This window comes from Loxodonta africana, chromosome 2 (genome assembly GCF_030014295.1).
Source record: "Loxodonta africana isolate mLoxAfr1 chromosome 2, mLoxAfr1.hap2, whole genome shotgun sequence".
NCBI classification, from domain to species: domain Eukaryota; kingdom Metazoa; phylum Chordata; class Mammalia; order Proboscidea; family Elephantidae; genus Loxodonta; species Loxodonta africana.
Window position 1 is genome coordinate 211,847,544 of NC_087343.1, and position 14,891 is coordinate 211,862,434.

The 14,891-nt window shown below is 48.8% G+C and overlaps 1 protein-coding gene across 1 annotated transcript in view; it reads right to left on the reverse strand.

The window, feature by feature from the left end:
• Positions 1-14,891, reverse strand: part of DRC3 (dynein regulatory complex subunit 3) — a 50,981-nt gene that overhangs the window by 8,979 nt on the left and 27,111 nt on the right. Inside the window, exons 6-9 of the mRNA XM_003420657.4 lie at positions 12,167-12,282; positions 11,450-11,562; positions 9,219-9,393; positions 1,427-1,558 (exon numbers count right to left, since the gene is read on the reverse strand). Coding sequence (XP_003420705.1) covers positions 1,427-1,558; positions 9,219-9,393; positions 11,450-11,562; positions 12,167-12,282 — 536 coding nt within the window. The remainder of the gene's footprint in view (positions 1-1,426; positions 1,559-9,218; positions 9,394-11,449; positions 11,563-12,166; positions 12,283-14,891) is intronic.

Below are 14,891 nucleotides of genomic sequence, written 5' to 3' on the forward strand. Positions count from 1 at the left end.
TCCACCTCACTGGGACGCTGTGGGCAACTCCACCTCCTCCCACAGATGCCACTCTCTGGCCATATCAGCTCACTCACCGTGCCCTGAATGTTCACTGCTTTCTCCTGGCCTTTGCCTGGCCTGGTCCCTCTGCCAGGAACCCCCGTCCCAGTCTTGCCTCCCTTGGGTCTACCACAGAGCTACCCACCTCAGTGCGCCTGCTTATCACTAGACAGAAACAGTGCTGGAGTCGCCACCCAGTTCTGCCCCACCCCTTCTTTGCAACTATGGGACAGTGTTTAACCTGTGTGGGCCTCATGTCCTCATCTAAAAAATGTTTTTTTTTTAACATACTGCCTGGTCTCACAGAGATGTTATGAGGCCTTAAGGAGTTATTTCACATAAAGTGTGTGGCAAGGTGCCTGCACAGGGAAGCCCTCAGGAAAGCCATCACCCAGATCCTACACAGCTGCACCCTCTGCAAGGCATGCCCCTGTGCCTCAGGGCACCAAGGGCCTGCGTGGGGCTCAGTGGGCTGGATGTGCAGTGCAGATGCCATCCTAAGGCTGCTGTCCTGCATCCCCCCCATGGGTCATCCCCTGCACAGATGGCTCTAGACCCCAGGAGATGCAGGCAGAATCTGGACGAGGCCTGTCTGCAGGCCAAGCCAATTACACATTTCTTAACCAGGTGTGAATGTGGCTGTGATGTATACAAACAGTCATTGGAAAGTACACTGCACTGCAGCTTCTTGGGCCCTGGCAGCACAAGCACGCCCCGCGCATGGGCTCTGGGGAACATGTGGAGGCTGAGAAAGCGTCCCCTGCTTGGGAAGGTTGAGAGGCTGCCTCACGCCTCCCCGGAGCAAGCGCGTGCTGTGTGGAGAAAACCTCTGTTGTGGGACGCATGAGGAGTCTGTCCCATGTCTGGGGTAGGGACTGGGCCTGTGAGAAGCTGATTAGGTGCTATCTCCTGGCGCAGCTGCAGCAGCATCCAAGGAGGCTCAATTCATCACACCACTCAGACCCCCAGCTTGGTGAACACACATCACTCTGGCCGCGCACAGATTTTGGAGAGCAGCACTGAATGCTGAACTGTAGGCTCCTGGCCTGCTCTGAGGTGGGTCGATGTCAGGCTGGGGGGCAGGGGGGCGGCACTCTGTCTCCTGAGCTCCCAACAGCTTCTGGGGCTATACCAAACCTCTCCCCACTGGGGCTGGGACTCACCTCTCATTCTCCAGGAGGACAACCTCAAATCTAGGCTACTCAAGTGCGTGAAAAGCAGTGCCAGCTTGGTGAGCAAGACCTGACCGTGGGGCTGGCTGTGAGGAGCACAGCACAGGCCTCCAGCCTTGCAGGCTGGAGTCTACCTATCCAAGCCTTGTGGAGGAGCCATAGGCTCAGAGCCCGCGGGCTGTGGTCCACGCTCCCATCCGGGGTCCGCTCACCTCCAGCTGTTCCACCAGCTGCATCTCCAGGGTCATGAGCACGTTGAACAGCTGAGTGATGTCCTCACCACACTCCACTATCTTCATCTCAATGACAGGCATCTCAGACTCGTCTCGAATAGCACTCAAGTTCTGGAAACAAAACCTGTGCTTTAGGAATCAGCGGCTAATTGTAATTAGCCCATGTCAGGTGGCAATTGGTTTTGTGGGTAAAACGTGGGCTCTGGTGTTGGATCACCAAGTTTACCTGACCTTGTGAGAGTTACTTACTGACTGTCCCTGTGCCTCGGTAGCCTTGTCAGCACCTCAAGGCACTGCTGTGATGAGCACTGAGAGAACACGCCTCAGGCTCCTGGGGCGGGCCCCAGCACTAGTGGGCTGAGGGCAGGGGCTGTGGCTCCAGGGTCTGCTGGGACTGAACTTGAACCCCACCCGGGTTGCTTATTAGTACGTGACTTCTATTAGCAACTTCCATTCCCAGAGCTTCCACTTCCTCATCTGTGCTCATGAAGTTCAGGTATATGAACACCTGGCACACAGCAGAGGCTCAATTAAGAGACCCTACAAAATGCCTGCCCAAACCCACTGCTGTCAACTCATAGTGACTCCATAAGGCAGAGCAGAACTGCCCCATAGGGTTTTCAAGACTGCCACATCTTTCTCCCACGGAGCGGCTGGTGGGTTCAAACTGTTGACCCTTTGGTTAGCGGCTAAGCACTTTAACCACTGTACTACCAGGGCTCCTTAAAATGCCTACAACGGGCCCCCAAAAACCAGTTGCCATTGAGTTGACTCGACTCACGATGACCCCATGTGCGTCAGGGTAGAACTGTGCTCCATAGGTTTTCTTTCTTTTATTGTGGTGAAAATATATTCAACAAAACAGTCGCCGATTCACCAATTCTGCATGTATAATCTAGTGATGTTGGTTACATTCTTCACGTTGTGCAACCATTCTCGCCTCCCTCTTCCGAATTATTCCACCACCATTAACATAAACGCCCCTTAAGCGAAAACTTCCCCTTTCCCCGTCTTGTAACCACTTTGGTTTCCATATATTTATGTCCTATACATTCTTTGGTTTCTATGTATTTGCTTATTTTCTCTAAGTGAGATCACACAGTATTTCTTCTTTTGCAATTGTCATGGATTGAATTGTGCTGCTAAAGAGTATCTGTGAACTTGGCTAGGTCATGATTCCCTTGTATGACTGTATAATTGTCTACCATTTTATCTTCTGATGTGATTTCCCTGTATGTTAAAAATCCTATCACTATGACGTAATAAGATGGCTTAGCGGCAGTTATATTGATGAGCTCTACAAAATTAGTAGTGTCTTAAGCCAATCTTTTTTTTTTAATTTTTATTGTGCTTTAAGTGAAAGTTCACACAAAAACCCATATACACCCTGCTATATACCCCCAGCCGCTCTCCCCACAATAAGACAGCACACCCCTTCTTTCCACTCTCTATTTTCGTGTCTATTCAGCCAGCTTCTGACCTCCTCTGCCCTCTCATCTCCCCTCCATACAGGAGCTGCCCACGTAGTCTCATGTGTCTACTCGATCCAAGAACCACATTTTGCTTATCCATTCATCTGGACATTTTGGTTGTTTTCACCTTTTGGCCATTGTGAAAAGTGCTGCAATGAACAATTGGTGTACAGGTTTCTGTTTTGTGTTCCTGCTTTTCCTTCTTCTGGGTATTGGTACTAGGATTGTGACTGGTGTGTCATATGATAATTTTATGTTCAAGTTTTTGAGGAACCACCAAACTGTGTTCCACAGTGGCTGTGCCATTTTACATTTCCACCAGCAATGGATGACCATTCCAGTTTCTCCACAATCTCACCAACACCTTTTGTTTCCTGTTTTGTTTTTTTTTTGCCATTCTAATGGGGGCGAGGTGATATGTCATTATGGTTTTGATTTGCATCTCCCCAATAGCTGATGAAAGGAGCCCTGGTGGTGCAGTGGTTAAAGCGATTGACTGGGAACTGAAAGGTTGGAGGTTTGAAACTACCAGTGGCAGTCCGCTTCTGTAGAGATTTACAGCCTCAGAGCTTCATTTGGAGTCACTGTCAGTTGGAATCGACTCGCCAGCAGTGGGAATAGCTAATAAAGGAGCCCTGCTGGCGCAGTGGTTAAGCGCTCGGCTGCTAACTGAAAGGTCTACAGTTCAAACCCACCAGCTGCTCTGCAGGAGAAAGATGTAGCCGTCTGCTTCCAGAAGATTACAGCCTTGGAAACCCTATGGGACAGTTCTACTCTGTCCTATGGGTCGCTATGAGTCACAATCGACTCGGCGGCAATGGGTTTTTTGTTTAATGGCTAATGACACTGAGCATCTTTTCATGTGCTTGTTGGCTGTCTTAGTTACCTAGTGCTGCTATAACAGAATGCCACAAGTGAATGGTTTTAACAAACAGAAGTTTACTCTCCCACAGTCTAGTATGCTAGAAGTCTGAATCCAGGGTGTTAGCTCCAGGGGAAGGCTTTCTTCGTTGGCTCTGAAAGACGGTCCTTGTCATCAATCTTCCCCTGGTTGAGGAGCTTCTCAGGCTTTGGGACCCCAGGTCCAAAGGACGCGCTCTGTTCCTGGTGCTTCTTACTTGGTAGCATATGAGATCTCCAACTTTCTGCTTGCTTCCCTTTCCTTTACATCTTGTAAGATAAAAGGTGGTACAGGTCACGCCCCAGGGAAATTCCCTTTACCTTGGATCAGGGATGTGACCTTAGTAAGGGTGTTATGATCCCACCCTAATCCTTTAACGTAATCTAATCTTGCCTCATTAACCACAGGCAGAGATTAGGATTTACAACACATAGGAAAGTTACAATCACAACATGGTGGACAGCTACACAATACTGAGAATCATGGCCTAACCAAGTTGACACATATTTTGGGGGGACACAACTCAATCCATGACATTGTCCATTTGAATATCCTCTTTGGTGAAATGTCTGTTCAAGTCGTGTGCCCGTTTTTTTGATTGGGTTGTCTGTCCTTTTTTTTGTTAAGTTTTACTTTAAAAAAAATTTTTTTTTGTATTAGACCCTTGTTGGATATATGCTTCCCCTTAATTTTCTCCCAGTCTGTTGGCTGTCTTTTTACTTTGTTGATAAAGTCCTTTGAAAACTAAAGTATTTACTTTTTGTAAGTTCCCATTTATCTATTCTGTCTTTTGCTGCTCGTGCTTTTGTTGTGATAGCTTATAGTCCATTGTTAAAAACTGGAACCTGCAACCACGCCCTATATTTTCCTCTAAGAATTTCATGATCTTAGTTTTCACATTTAAGTCCTCAATCCATTTTAAATTGGCTTTTGCGTATGGTGTGAGGCATGGATCTTATTTCATTCTTCTGCACTCCAGTTTCCCCAGCACCACTTATTGAAGAGACTGTTCTTTCCCTATTGAATGGACTTAGCACCCTTGTCGAAAATCAGTTGATCATAGATGTACGGATTTATTTCTGGACTCTCAATTCTATTCCATTGGACTATATGTCTATTATTATACCAGTATCAGGCTGTGGTGTGAAGAATTTAACCTAAAGTATAAACCCTGGCAGCACAGAGGTTAACCAAGAGGTCAGCAGTTCAAATCCGCCAGGCGCTCCTTGGAAACTCTATCGGGCAGTTCTACTCTGTCCTATAGGGTCGCTATGAGTTGGAATCGACTCGACGGCAATGGGTTTGGTTTTTGTCTTTGGAATATGGTCTTGCTGTTGTTTCCTAAGGAGATAACGCTAAACCCTTGGAATTTCCTGAGTAACTGAGGTAACTTTAGGAGCCCTGGTGGTGCAGCAGTTAAGCATTTAGTTGCTAACCAAAATGGCAACAGTTCGAATCTATTAGCCACTCCTCGGAAATCCTATGGGGCAGTTCTACTCTGTCCTATAGGGTCACTATGAGTCCGAATCCACTCAAGGGCAACACAGTTTGAGGTGGGGGATCACGCCTGAAGATTTGTATAAATCAGTGGTGGCTAGCCAGACCAGAAAAACTACCTGGTAGCCAATACCAAGAGGTATGATTTAACCTATTATGCATACACAATGAGGCCTCAATTCTGACTATGTAATGATTGAGGCTAACAAAGTCTCTGAACACGGAGGCTCCGAGAGCTTCCAGTGTGGTGAAGGGAGGGTGATGTCCCCTCTTTGAGACATGGAAGCTTCACATTGGGAACCCTCCCAGACCTCACTCGTGTGTCTCTTCCTTGTGACCATCCTGATTTGTATCCTTTTGCTATAATAAATCTATAATCGTAACTACAGGCAGTCCTGGGTTACAACGAGATCCATTCCTAACTGTGCCTTTAAGTCACATTTGTAAGTCGGAACAGATGCATACGGTTCTTATTTAGCCTTACTTTAATGCAAAAAAAGGCTTGAAGCCTTATCAATGATTCAAAAGCTGCACGTGCAGCATGTGAAGGTGACTGTAGGATGAAGAATTTGTTATGAGTAGGGCTTGGTTCAATAGTTTCAAAGTGAGGGCAAATCTACGTAACATTAAAGGACAAGCAGGAGTTGTTGGATGTTGGATGTTCATAACCCAGGGTCTGCCTATATATATTTTCTGTAGGTTCTATGAGTTGTTCCAGCAAATTACCAAACCTAAGGGAGTAGGGGGAGCCAGCAGGTAAAGTAAGGGAAGCCACTGGAGGCCTGTGAGCTTGAGGCTAGCAACCTGAAGGGGTAACAGGAAAACCTCGAATGAATCTGTAGCCAACAGGCCAGAAGTTTGAGGTGCTATGTGTGCTCCTCAAACTTGCAGTTGGTATCTGAAGGGTGGTGTCCTTTTAACTTATGAGATCTGCCCTAGCTTGAGTAGGCTAGGGTCAGAGAAAGTGCCACATGGGTGCCTGGCATCAGACATGATGATGTGGAAAAGTTAGGATTTGATTAATCCTCACATTCTGGGGATCAGACTTATGTGACTTTTACAAACAAACCGTTTTAATTACTGCGACTTTGTAGTATGTTTTGAAATCAGGAAGTGTGAGTCCTCCTACTTTATTCTTCTTCAAGACTGCTTTAGCTATTTGGGGTCCCTTGCCCTTCCATATAAATTTGAGGATTGGCTTTTCCATTTCTGCAAAGAAGGCTGTTGGGATTTTGATGAGGATTGCTTTGAATTTATAGATTGCTTTGGGTAGTATTGATATCTTAACTGTATTAAACCTTCACTCCATACGGTTTTCAATAGCTGATCTTTTAGAAGTAGATCACCAGGCCTTTCTTCCGAGGTGCCTCTGGGTAGACTTGAACCTCAAACCTTTCAGTTAGCAGCTGAGCTTGTTAACTGTTTGTACCACCCATGGACTCCACAACAAGCTCAGGGAGGGAGAAACACTGGGAACATGAGACAGTGCCAGGCGTTGAGGAAACAAAGCAAACCACGCAGACCCCGGTAAGCAAGTGGAGGCCAGGGGTAAGCAAATGCTGAATTGCTCAGCATTAGTGGTTGCTCACAGCTGGAGAGCAATGGGGGGTCTGAGCCTCCGAGTGCAGTAACAATACCATCACCACATACCATCTGTTCCCTAACAAAGGACCTGAAAACTCAGCTGCCAAGTGACTGCTGGATACAGTGTTTTCATTGCTATTTGGTCACGAAGAAGGACTGGGTAACTGTGCATGATTCAGTGCAGCAAATGATGTTGAGAACAATGGCTACCTTACCTGGAGAAAAACCAAGGAAAATCCCTACCTCAGCCTTATGTGCAAAGAAAGTCCTGATGGAGCAAAAATTTAGATGTAAAAAATAAGACCACGAAAGTTTTAGAAGAAAACATAAAAAAAAAAAAAAAAAACACCAAACCCATTGCCACTGAGTCAATTCTGACACATAGCGACCCTATAGGACAGAGTAGAACTGCCCCGTAGGGTTTCTAAGGAGCAGCTGGTGGATTTGAACTGCCGACCTTTTGGTTAGCAGCTGAGCTATTAACCACTGTGCCACCAGGGCTCCAAGAAAACATAAGCGGTTGAAAAAATTAATCTCAGAGTGGAGATGTCCTTTCTAAATGTAACTAAAAAAGACTGATAAATTCTATATTTAAAAAAAAATTAAAATTCTGCATGACAAAAGCACCACAGACAAAGTGACAGCATAAATGACAAACTGGGAGCAGTGTCTGCAACTCCTTTCACAGACACAGGGCTAATTTCTTAATCTAAAAAGAGCCCCTAAAAGTAACAATTAGGAAAAAAAATAAAAAAGAGAGTGGGAAAGACTAAGAACAAACAGAAAATGGGCAAGGGAAAAACATAAGAACAAACAGTTCATAGAACAAGAAATAGAAATGCTTGTGAACATGTGGTGCTCCCCCCACCCAAGAGAAAAATCAGCACGAAGTAATCTTTCCTGGAACACCCTGGGTGCACCCGACTGGCAAAGGCAGAGAAGCTTGGTAGGTGCCAGGCTAGAGGGCCATCAGCTGGTACAGGTGCTGTGGGACACAGTCCAGCAACAGCTACTAAAAGTATCATGGCACCACTCCACAACTAGGGCCTCAGCCTGCAGGTCAGCCTTGTACCAGGTCATTCACTGCAACACTCTGAAAGAGCAAAGGACTGGAGAAACCTAACTCCATGCACAGGGTCCAGCCCATCCATGCAACAGGAAACCCACAGCTAGTTTTGGAAGGCTCTCCATGATAAAGATAAAATAGCAAAGCGCACCGTGTATATCTATCTATACATATATAGATATATATCAATATATATCCCCCAAAAAACCACACCCAGTGCCGTCGAGTGGAATCCGACTCACAGCAACCCTATAGGACAGAGCAGAACTGCCCCACAGAGTTTTTAAGGAGAGCCTGTTGGATTCAAACCGCTGACCCTCTGGTTAGCAACTGTAGCACTTAACCACTATGCCACCAGGGTTTATATATATATACACCGAACACATATATATAAATAGGTAGAGAAAGTTATAGATACATATGTTGTTGTCAGTTGCTGTCGAGTTGATTCCGACGCGTGGCAACTACATGTGTGCAGAGTAGAACTTTTCCATAGCATTTTCAAAGCTATGACCCTTTGGAAGCAGACCCAGGCCTGTCTTCCAGGTGCTTCTGGGTGGGTTCCAACTGCCAACCTTTTGGCTTGTAGTTGAGTGCTTAACTGTTTGCGCCACCCAGAGACTCCACACATATAGAGATATATGTTGTTGTTGTGTGCCATCGAGTTGCTTCCAACTTGTAGTGACCCTAGGTGACAGAGTAGAACTGGCCCATAGAGTTTCCTAGACTGTAATCTTTACAGGAGCACATGGCCAGGTGCTTTCTCCTGCAGAATGGCTGATGGGTTCAAACAGTCAACCTTTAGGTTAGTAGCCAAGTGCTTAACCATTGGGTCACCAGGGCTCCTTATATAGATATCTATCTGTTTCTAAATGATCTCTGGCAGGTGCCCCTGGAGAAGTGGGTGGCTGGGTGGAGCTGGAGGGGATTGACCCAACCCCCTCTACATTTTCTCTTCTGGGCCCCTTGCTCAACTCAGTGGTAGTGCAGGAAGGAGCTGTGGTTGTTGGTGGTGTGAGGCTGAATCTCAGCTCTGCCACTTGATAGCTCTGTGACCTCTGTCACTGGGGATAATGACCTGAGCCTCAAGGGCTTCCAGGGAACATGAGTTGTAGCCCCTTGGGTGGGGCCAGGGCACTGCAGGGTCGGCCATGGTGGTGTGCCTGGCACTCTAGAGCACAGTGGCCTGAGGTTGAGGACTCAGCCCTGGGAGTGGGGGCAGAGAGAGGACCTGAGAGGTGCAGGGCCTACCAGCAGGTGCTTCTCCTCGAACTCGGCGATCTTCCGCTTGCCCTGCTCCTGGTTCTCCTGGATGGCCTCTTGGATGCATTCGTTGAAGGTGTCAATCTCCATTTTCCGCTTCTCCTGCTGTTTCAGGCCGTACTCAAAAATGTTCAGGCAGATGATGACGAATTTGTCCTTGTAGGTAAGTGGCTGTCAAGGAGGCTCACACTGTCTCTCAGGAGCAGACTGCCTCAGGGCCACAGGTAAAAGCTGCAGAACAATAATATCAGGGCTCCTGGCATGGAGCACAAGCTGGTGTGGACACTGAGCTTGGTACTAGAAACCCACAATCTATCTCATCTGGTCCATTTGCCTGGTGAGGAAACCTAGGGTGGGCGCTGGGACCTGGCCAGGGTCACAGCCATGGGCTTGAGATGAGGTCTCTCCACCCTCAGCCTAAGGGATTCAGAAACAAGCTTCAAGGGGGAAGACGTTAGCAGAGCAGGGAGAGTCATGCTGAGAAGGGCTCCAGGAAGGTCCCTGGGGGAGGCCAGGGTGGGGCTGAGTGCCTGGGGAGTCTTGTCTCTGGTATATTATCTAGGAGAGCTCCTCTGCTGAGGCCTGGTCCCTTGCTGTGCCGCTGACCCTGGGACCCCACCCTGGCAAGTCACTTTCCTCCTCCAGGCCTCAGGGTCCTCATCTGCCACCAGTATCCTTGGGAGAGAGGTGTCACTGAGGCCAAGAGGATCAAGCCACCCTGCAGGGATGGAAACCAATGCTCAAATAGGTGATGACTCACCCAAACTCATGTAGCCACAGCATGCTACAGCTGAGATTCAAATGTGGGTCTGCCTGGCTGCAGGTCACCAGCTGGTGGGTGGCAGAGCCAGGCAGAAGCCTGGGGTGTCTGGCTTGGAGCCCTGCTCTTAACCGTACACTCGGCCCTAGACACCCTCGCCGCACCCCCTTCTGCTTCACCTCTATGCTCCTGCCCCGACTGGCTTCTAGAGTACCGGGCTTTTAGGAGTGAGTTTCTCTCTATTCAGCATGCTGTTGGGTAGACTGGGGGAAGAATGCAGGTTTTTAGGACTCAGGATAGGGTTTAAAGCCTAGCTTCTAACTGGCTGGCCCAGGCCTCATCTTCCCTGACCATTAAGTGGAATGTATGACAGTGTCCACCCAGTGTGGGTGAGACAGACAAGATAAGGGGCTACATTCCAAGGCCCTGTATGCTTGAACCTAAGTGCAGACCACCATATAACTTTTACCGCTGGCACCTGAGGACTACCTGTGATTAACAAACTAGGTGCTTAGACAAGATAAGGGGCCGTATTTCCTATCCCTACATGCTTGACCAACTATAAATTACTGATAAACCTCTTGAGTTGTTTTTCAAGGCCCCCACCAGGTGCGGAGCATGCACAGTAAAAATCAAGGTAGCCTAAAATGACCTTCCACTTGAGGTAATCATGAGCAGGGATCCTTTGCTGGGACTTGAACCAGGATTCAGAGACATCACACATGTGCAACATCCCAGAATAAGTCCTATTCGACACTCCAGCAGCCCTCGGGACAGAGTCCATCTTAGTTCTGACAATCTCTGCAAGGAAATCCATCTTGAATTCCATCTGCACACATATTTGATTTTCACAATCCCTCCCCTTCTCCTGGAAATCTCCACCCATCTAATGAATGAAGAAAACCTTTTATAAACCCTAGGAAATCCTTTGTTCACGAGAGACTGGAGGCTAGCATAAGTGGCAACCCCTCTCCATCTCTCCCTCACGAGCCTTTTACTTTCTTTCTGTCCCTGATAAACCTTTGTTTGTGTGGAACCTCTGAGCCTCTCCTGGTCATTCTTGCTCAGAAGAAGGTAAGAACCTAGGCAGGGCTTAGTCCCAAGCTGGGAAGTCCTGCTCTGTAACAGGGGGTTGAGAAAACAACAAATAACATATGCAAAGCAGAGAGCAGGACAAGGAGACACGACTGAGGAAGGTCACTACCACAGAGTGTGTTTTCCACATCTCTACCTTGAGAACCCCATTGTCTAGGCCTGGACTTCAGTGAGTCCCATGAAATCCAGACAGTACTTCTGGCCCTTGCTGACCCAGCTCTGACCCACGTTTTGGGTACACTGCTCTGAAATGGGGACTGTCCCTCCCAGGGTCTCACGAGAGAGATGGAGAAGCTGAGGCCCAGAGAAGAAGGGGACCTGCCTCAGGCAGGGTAGTGGCACAGCACTGAGCTTGAAAGGATATGCCTCGAGGAGCTCGCCTACACCGGGCAGAAAGGACAGCTTGTTGCCCTCCACGTCCTCAGCGTACATGCTGTCAAACAGGAAGGAGCCGTTCAGGTGCTCGATGAACGCAGCCTGCGACAGAAACATGGTTCGCCCACTGACCCCTGCCAGGACACACTATCTGCCTGGTGGGCAGGATCTGGGGAGGTTTCCTGGAGGGGGAGGAGCTCTGAGGGAGGCAGGTGAAGGAGTGGCTCTGGAGGAGGGGGCCATGCAGAGGCCAGAGACAGCGCACTGCAGAAGGCATTCAGAACATTCTACAGGGCTCTGCCTGGCTGGAGAGAGGGTGGGGGCTGACTGGTGGGAGGGGCCATGCTGAGCTCCAGACTGCACTGTTCCTCGCCTGCCTCGGAACTCCCATGTTTAAGACAAGGAACTGCGCCGACAACAGACAGGCAGCACTGAGCAAGAGGCAGGCGATCGGCCTGGACAGGGACAGCAGGTGGCCTGGTGCAGCAAGGTGGGTGGGGCCCAGGCATGCGGCAAGAGCAGCGCAGACTCAGGCATTGTTGAACAGCATTAGTTAGCTTGCAATCAAAAGCAGGTTTTCGGGGCCCTGGGGGCCCTTGCCAACTTGGTCTAATCTGGCATACACCCTTTCCTGAGCACCTCTGAGCCAGGACACGCGGGTCTGGGCGAGCGGGGTCAGGGCAGGGCCAAGGCCTCCCTGAGGTACCTTGTGTGCCTCCAGCTCCTCCTTCTGGGCCTGCGCCTCCTCCCACTGGGCCTGTGTCAGCTCCTCTCGGTGCTTCAGCTCGTCGATGGTGTACTGGTGCTTGATCTCTGCCAGCTCTCTCTGCGGGGATGGGGGCCATGACCAGAAGGCCACCTGATGGGTGGGCCTAGGGTGTGCACTCGGTGTAGGTGAGCATGGGTCTTCCGAAGTTCTAAATTTAGCGACTTGGTAACATCGGGAAGGGTGGGGGAGCCACGTGAGGCAGAATGTGCCCATGGCTGGCTGTGGGGTGCTGTGGGGTGGCTGGGGACCCCTGTGCCTGCATATAACTCACTCACATCCCACAGCTCTCCCAGGTGGGCATCCAGGCTCCCTTTAGGGATGGACAGGGGAGAGAGTGAAGGTCCTCGTCTCTCCCACCCAACCCTACCCCCAGCCCTTCTCAGCTCTTTCTATGCACCCCGAGCGCTTTCACCCAAGTCATTATACCAAAAAGAATTAGTCGATGTTCAACCATTTCAAGAGGTGCCATATGATCAGGAACCGATGGTACCGAAGGAAGAAGTCCAAGCTGCTCTGAAGGCACTGGTGAAAAACAAGGCTCCAGGAATTGATGGAGTATCAATTGAGATGTTTCAACAAACAGATGCAGCACTGGAGGTGCTCACTTGTCTATGCCAAGAAATATGGAAGCCAGCTTCCTGGTCAACTGATTGGAAGAGATCCATATTTATGCCTATTCCCAAGAAAGGTGATCCAACCAAATGTGGAAATTATAGAACAATATCATTAATATCACACGCAAGCAAAATTTTGCTGAAGATCATTCAAAAGCAGCTGCAGCAGTATATCGACAGGGAACTGCCAGAAATTCAGGCAGGATTCAGAAGAGGACGTGGAACCAGGGGTATCGTTGCTGATGTCAGATGGATCCTGGCTGAAAGCAGAGAATATCAGAAGGATGTTTACCTGTGTTTTATTAACTATGCAAAGGCATTCAACTGTGTGGATCATAACAAATTATGGATAACATTGCGAAGAATGGGAATTCCAGAACACTTGATTGTGCTCATGAGGAACCTTTACATAGATCAAGAGGCAGTTGTTGGGACAGAACAAGGGGATACTGATTGGTTTAAAGACAGGAAAGGTGTGCGTCAGGGTTGTATTCTTTCACCATACCTATTCAATCTGTATGCTGAGCAAATAATATGAGAAGCTGGAGTATATGAAGAAGAATGGGGCATCAGGATTGGAGGAAGACTCATTAACAACCTGCGCTATGCAGATGACACAACCTTGCTTGCTGAAAGTGAAGACGACTTGAAGCACTTACTAATGAAGATCAAAGATCACAGCCTTCAGTATGGATTACACCGCAACATGAAGAAAACAAAAATCCTCACAACTTGACCAATGAACAACATCATCATAAATGGATAAAGGATTGAAGTTGTCAAGGATTTCATTTTACTTGGATCCACAATCAACAGCCATGGAAGCAGCAGTCAAGAAATCAAGAGACACATTGCATTGGGTAAATGTGCTGCAAAGGACCTCTTTAAAGTGTTGAAGAGCAAAGATGTCGCCTTGAAGACTAAGGTGCACCTGACCTAAGCCATGGTATTTCAATCACATCACATGCGTGTGAAAGCTGGAAAGTGAATAAGGAAGACCGAAGAAGAGTTGACGCCTTTGAATTGTGGTGTTGGCGAAGAATATTGAATATACCATGGACTGCCAGAAGAACGAACAAGTCTGTCTTAGAAGAAGTACAACCAGAATGCTCCTTAGAAGCAAGAATTGTGAGACTGTGTCTTACATACTTTGGACATGTTGCCAGGAGAGATCAGTCCCTGGAGAAGGACATCACGCTTGGCAGAGTACAGGGTCAGCGGAAAAGAGGAAGACCCTCAGCGAGGTGGATTGACACAGTGGCTGCAACGATGAGCTCGAGCATAACAACGATTGTAAGGATGGTGCAGGACTGGGCAGTGTTTCGTTCTGTTGTGCACAGGGTTGCTATGCGTCAGAACCAAATCGATGGCACCTAACAACAACAACACTCATCCAATCTGGTCACATCTCAGCAGCATCTCCTGTGGTGACCCCTGCCCCAGCCTCTCAGCTGATCTCCCCCATCCCATCCCTCCTCTAATCTGTTCTCCATCCAGCGAGCAGTCAGAGTTGTCTTTACTGTCTGCACATCTGTTCTTGTGAGCCCCTCGCTTACCTCTTACAGCTTCCTCTTGGGTTTAGGGGAAGAACCAGCTCCTCGCATGGCCGTCAAGGCTCTGGAGCCTCTCTCATCTCCCCTGTCTCACACTGTCTCTCCAGCTCTCTGAGCACCACTGCCGGCCTGCTCAGCATGCCACCTCCTGACCCAGGGCTTTCTGCCTGGCCGCTCCTTTGGCCAGCCAACTCCTGCCCATTTCACAGACTCCCAGCTCAAAAGCCACTTCCTGGGGGAAGCCTTCTGGGACCCTCTGGGCTCAGTCAGCCTACTGCACACCAACCCTTGTGGATACTCTCAGCCCTCATCCTTCCTCCCGCACTTCCACCTGTACTGTCCCCCTCCCAGCGTACTGGCCCATAAGAGCTCTGGCTGAGCTGGGCTTTCCCCCTGGGTCTGTCCAGCTCCATCCCCAGGTACTGCCTGAGCCCCGCACCGGCCTCACACCCACATGCTGCCATTACACACGTTATCCTATCCTCCACTTTGGTG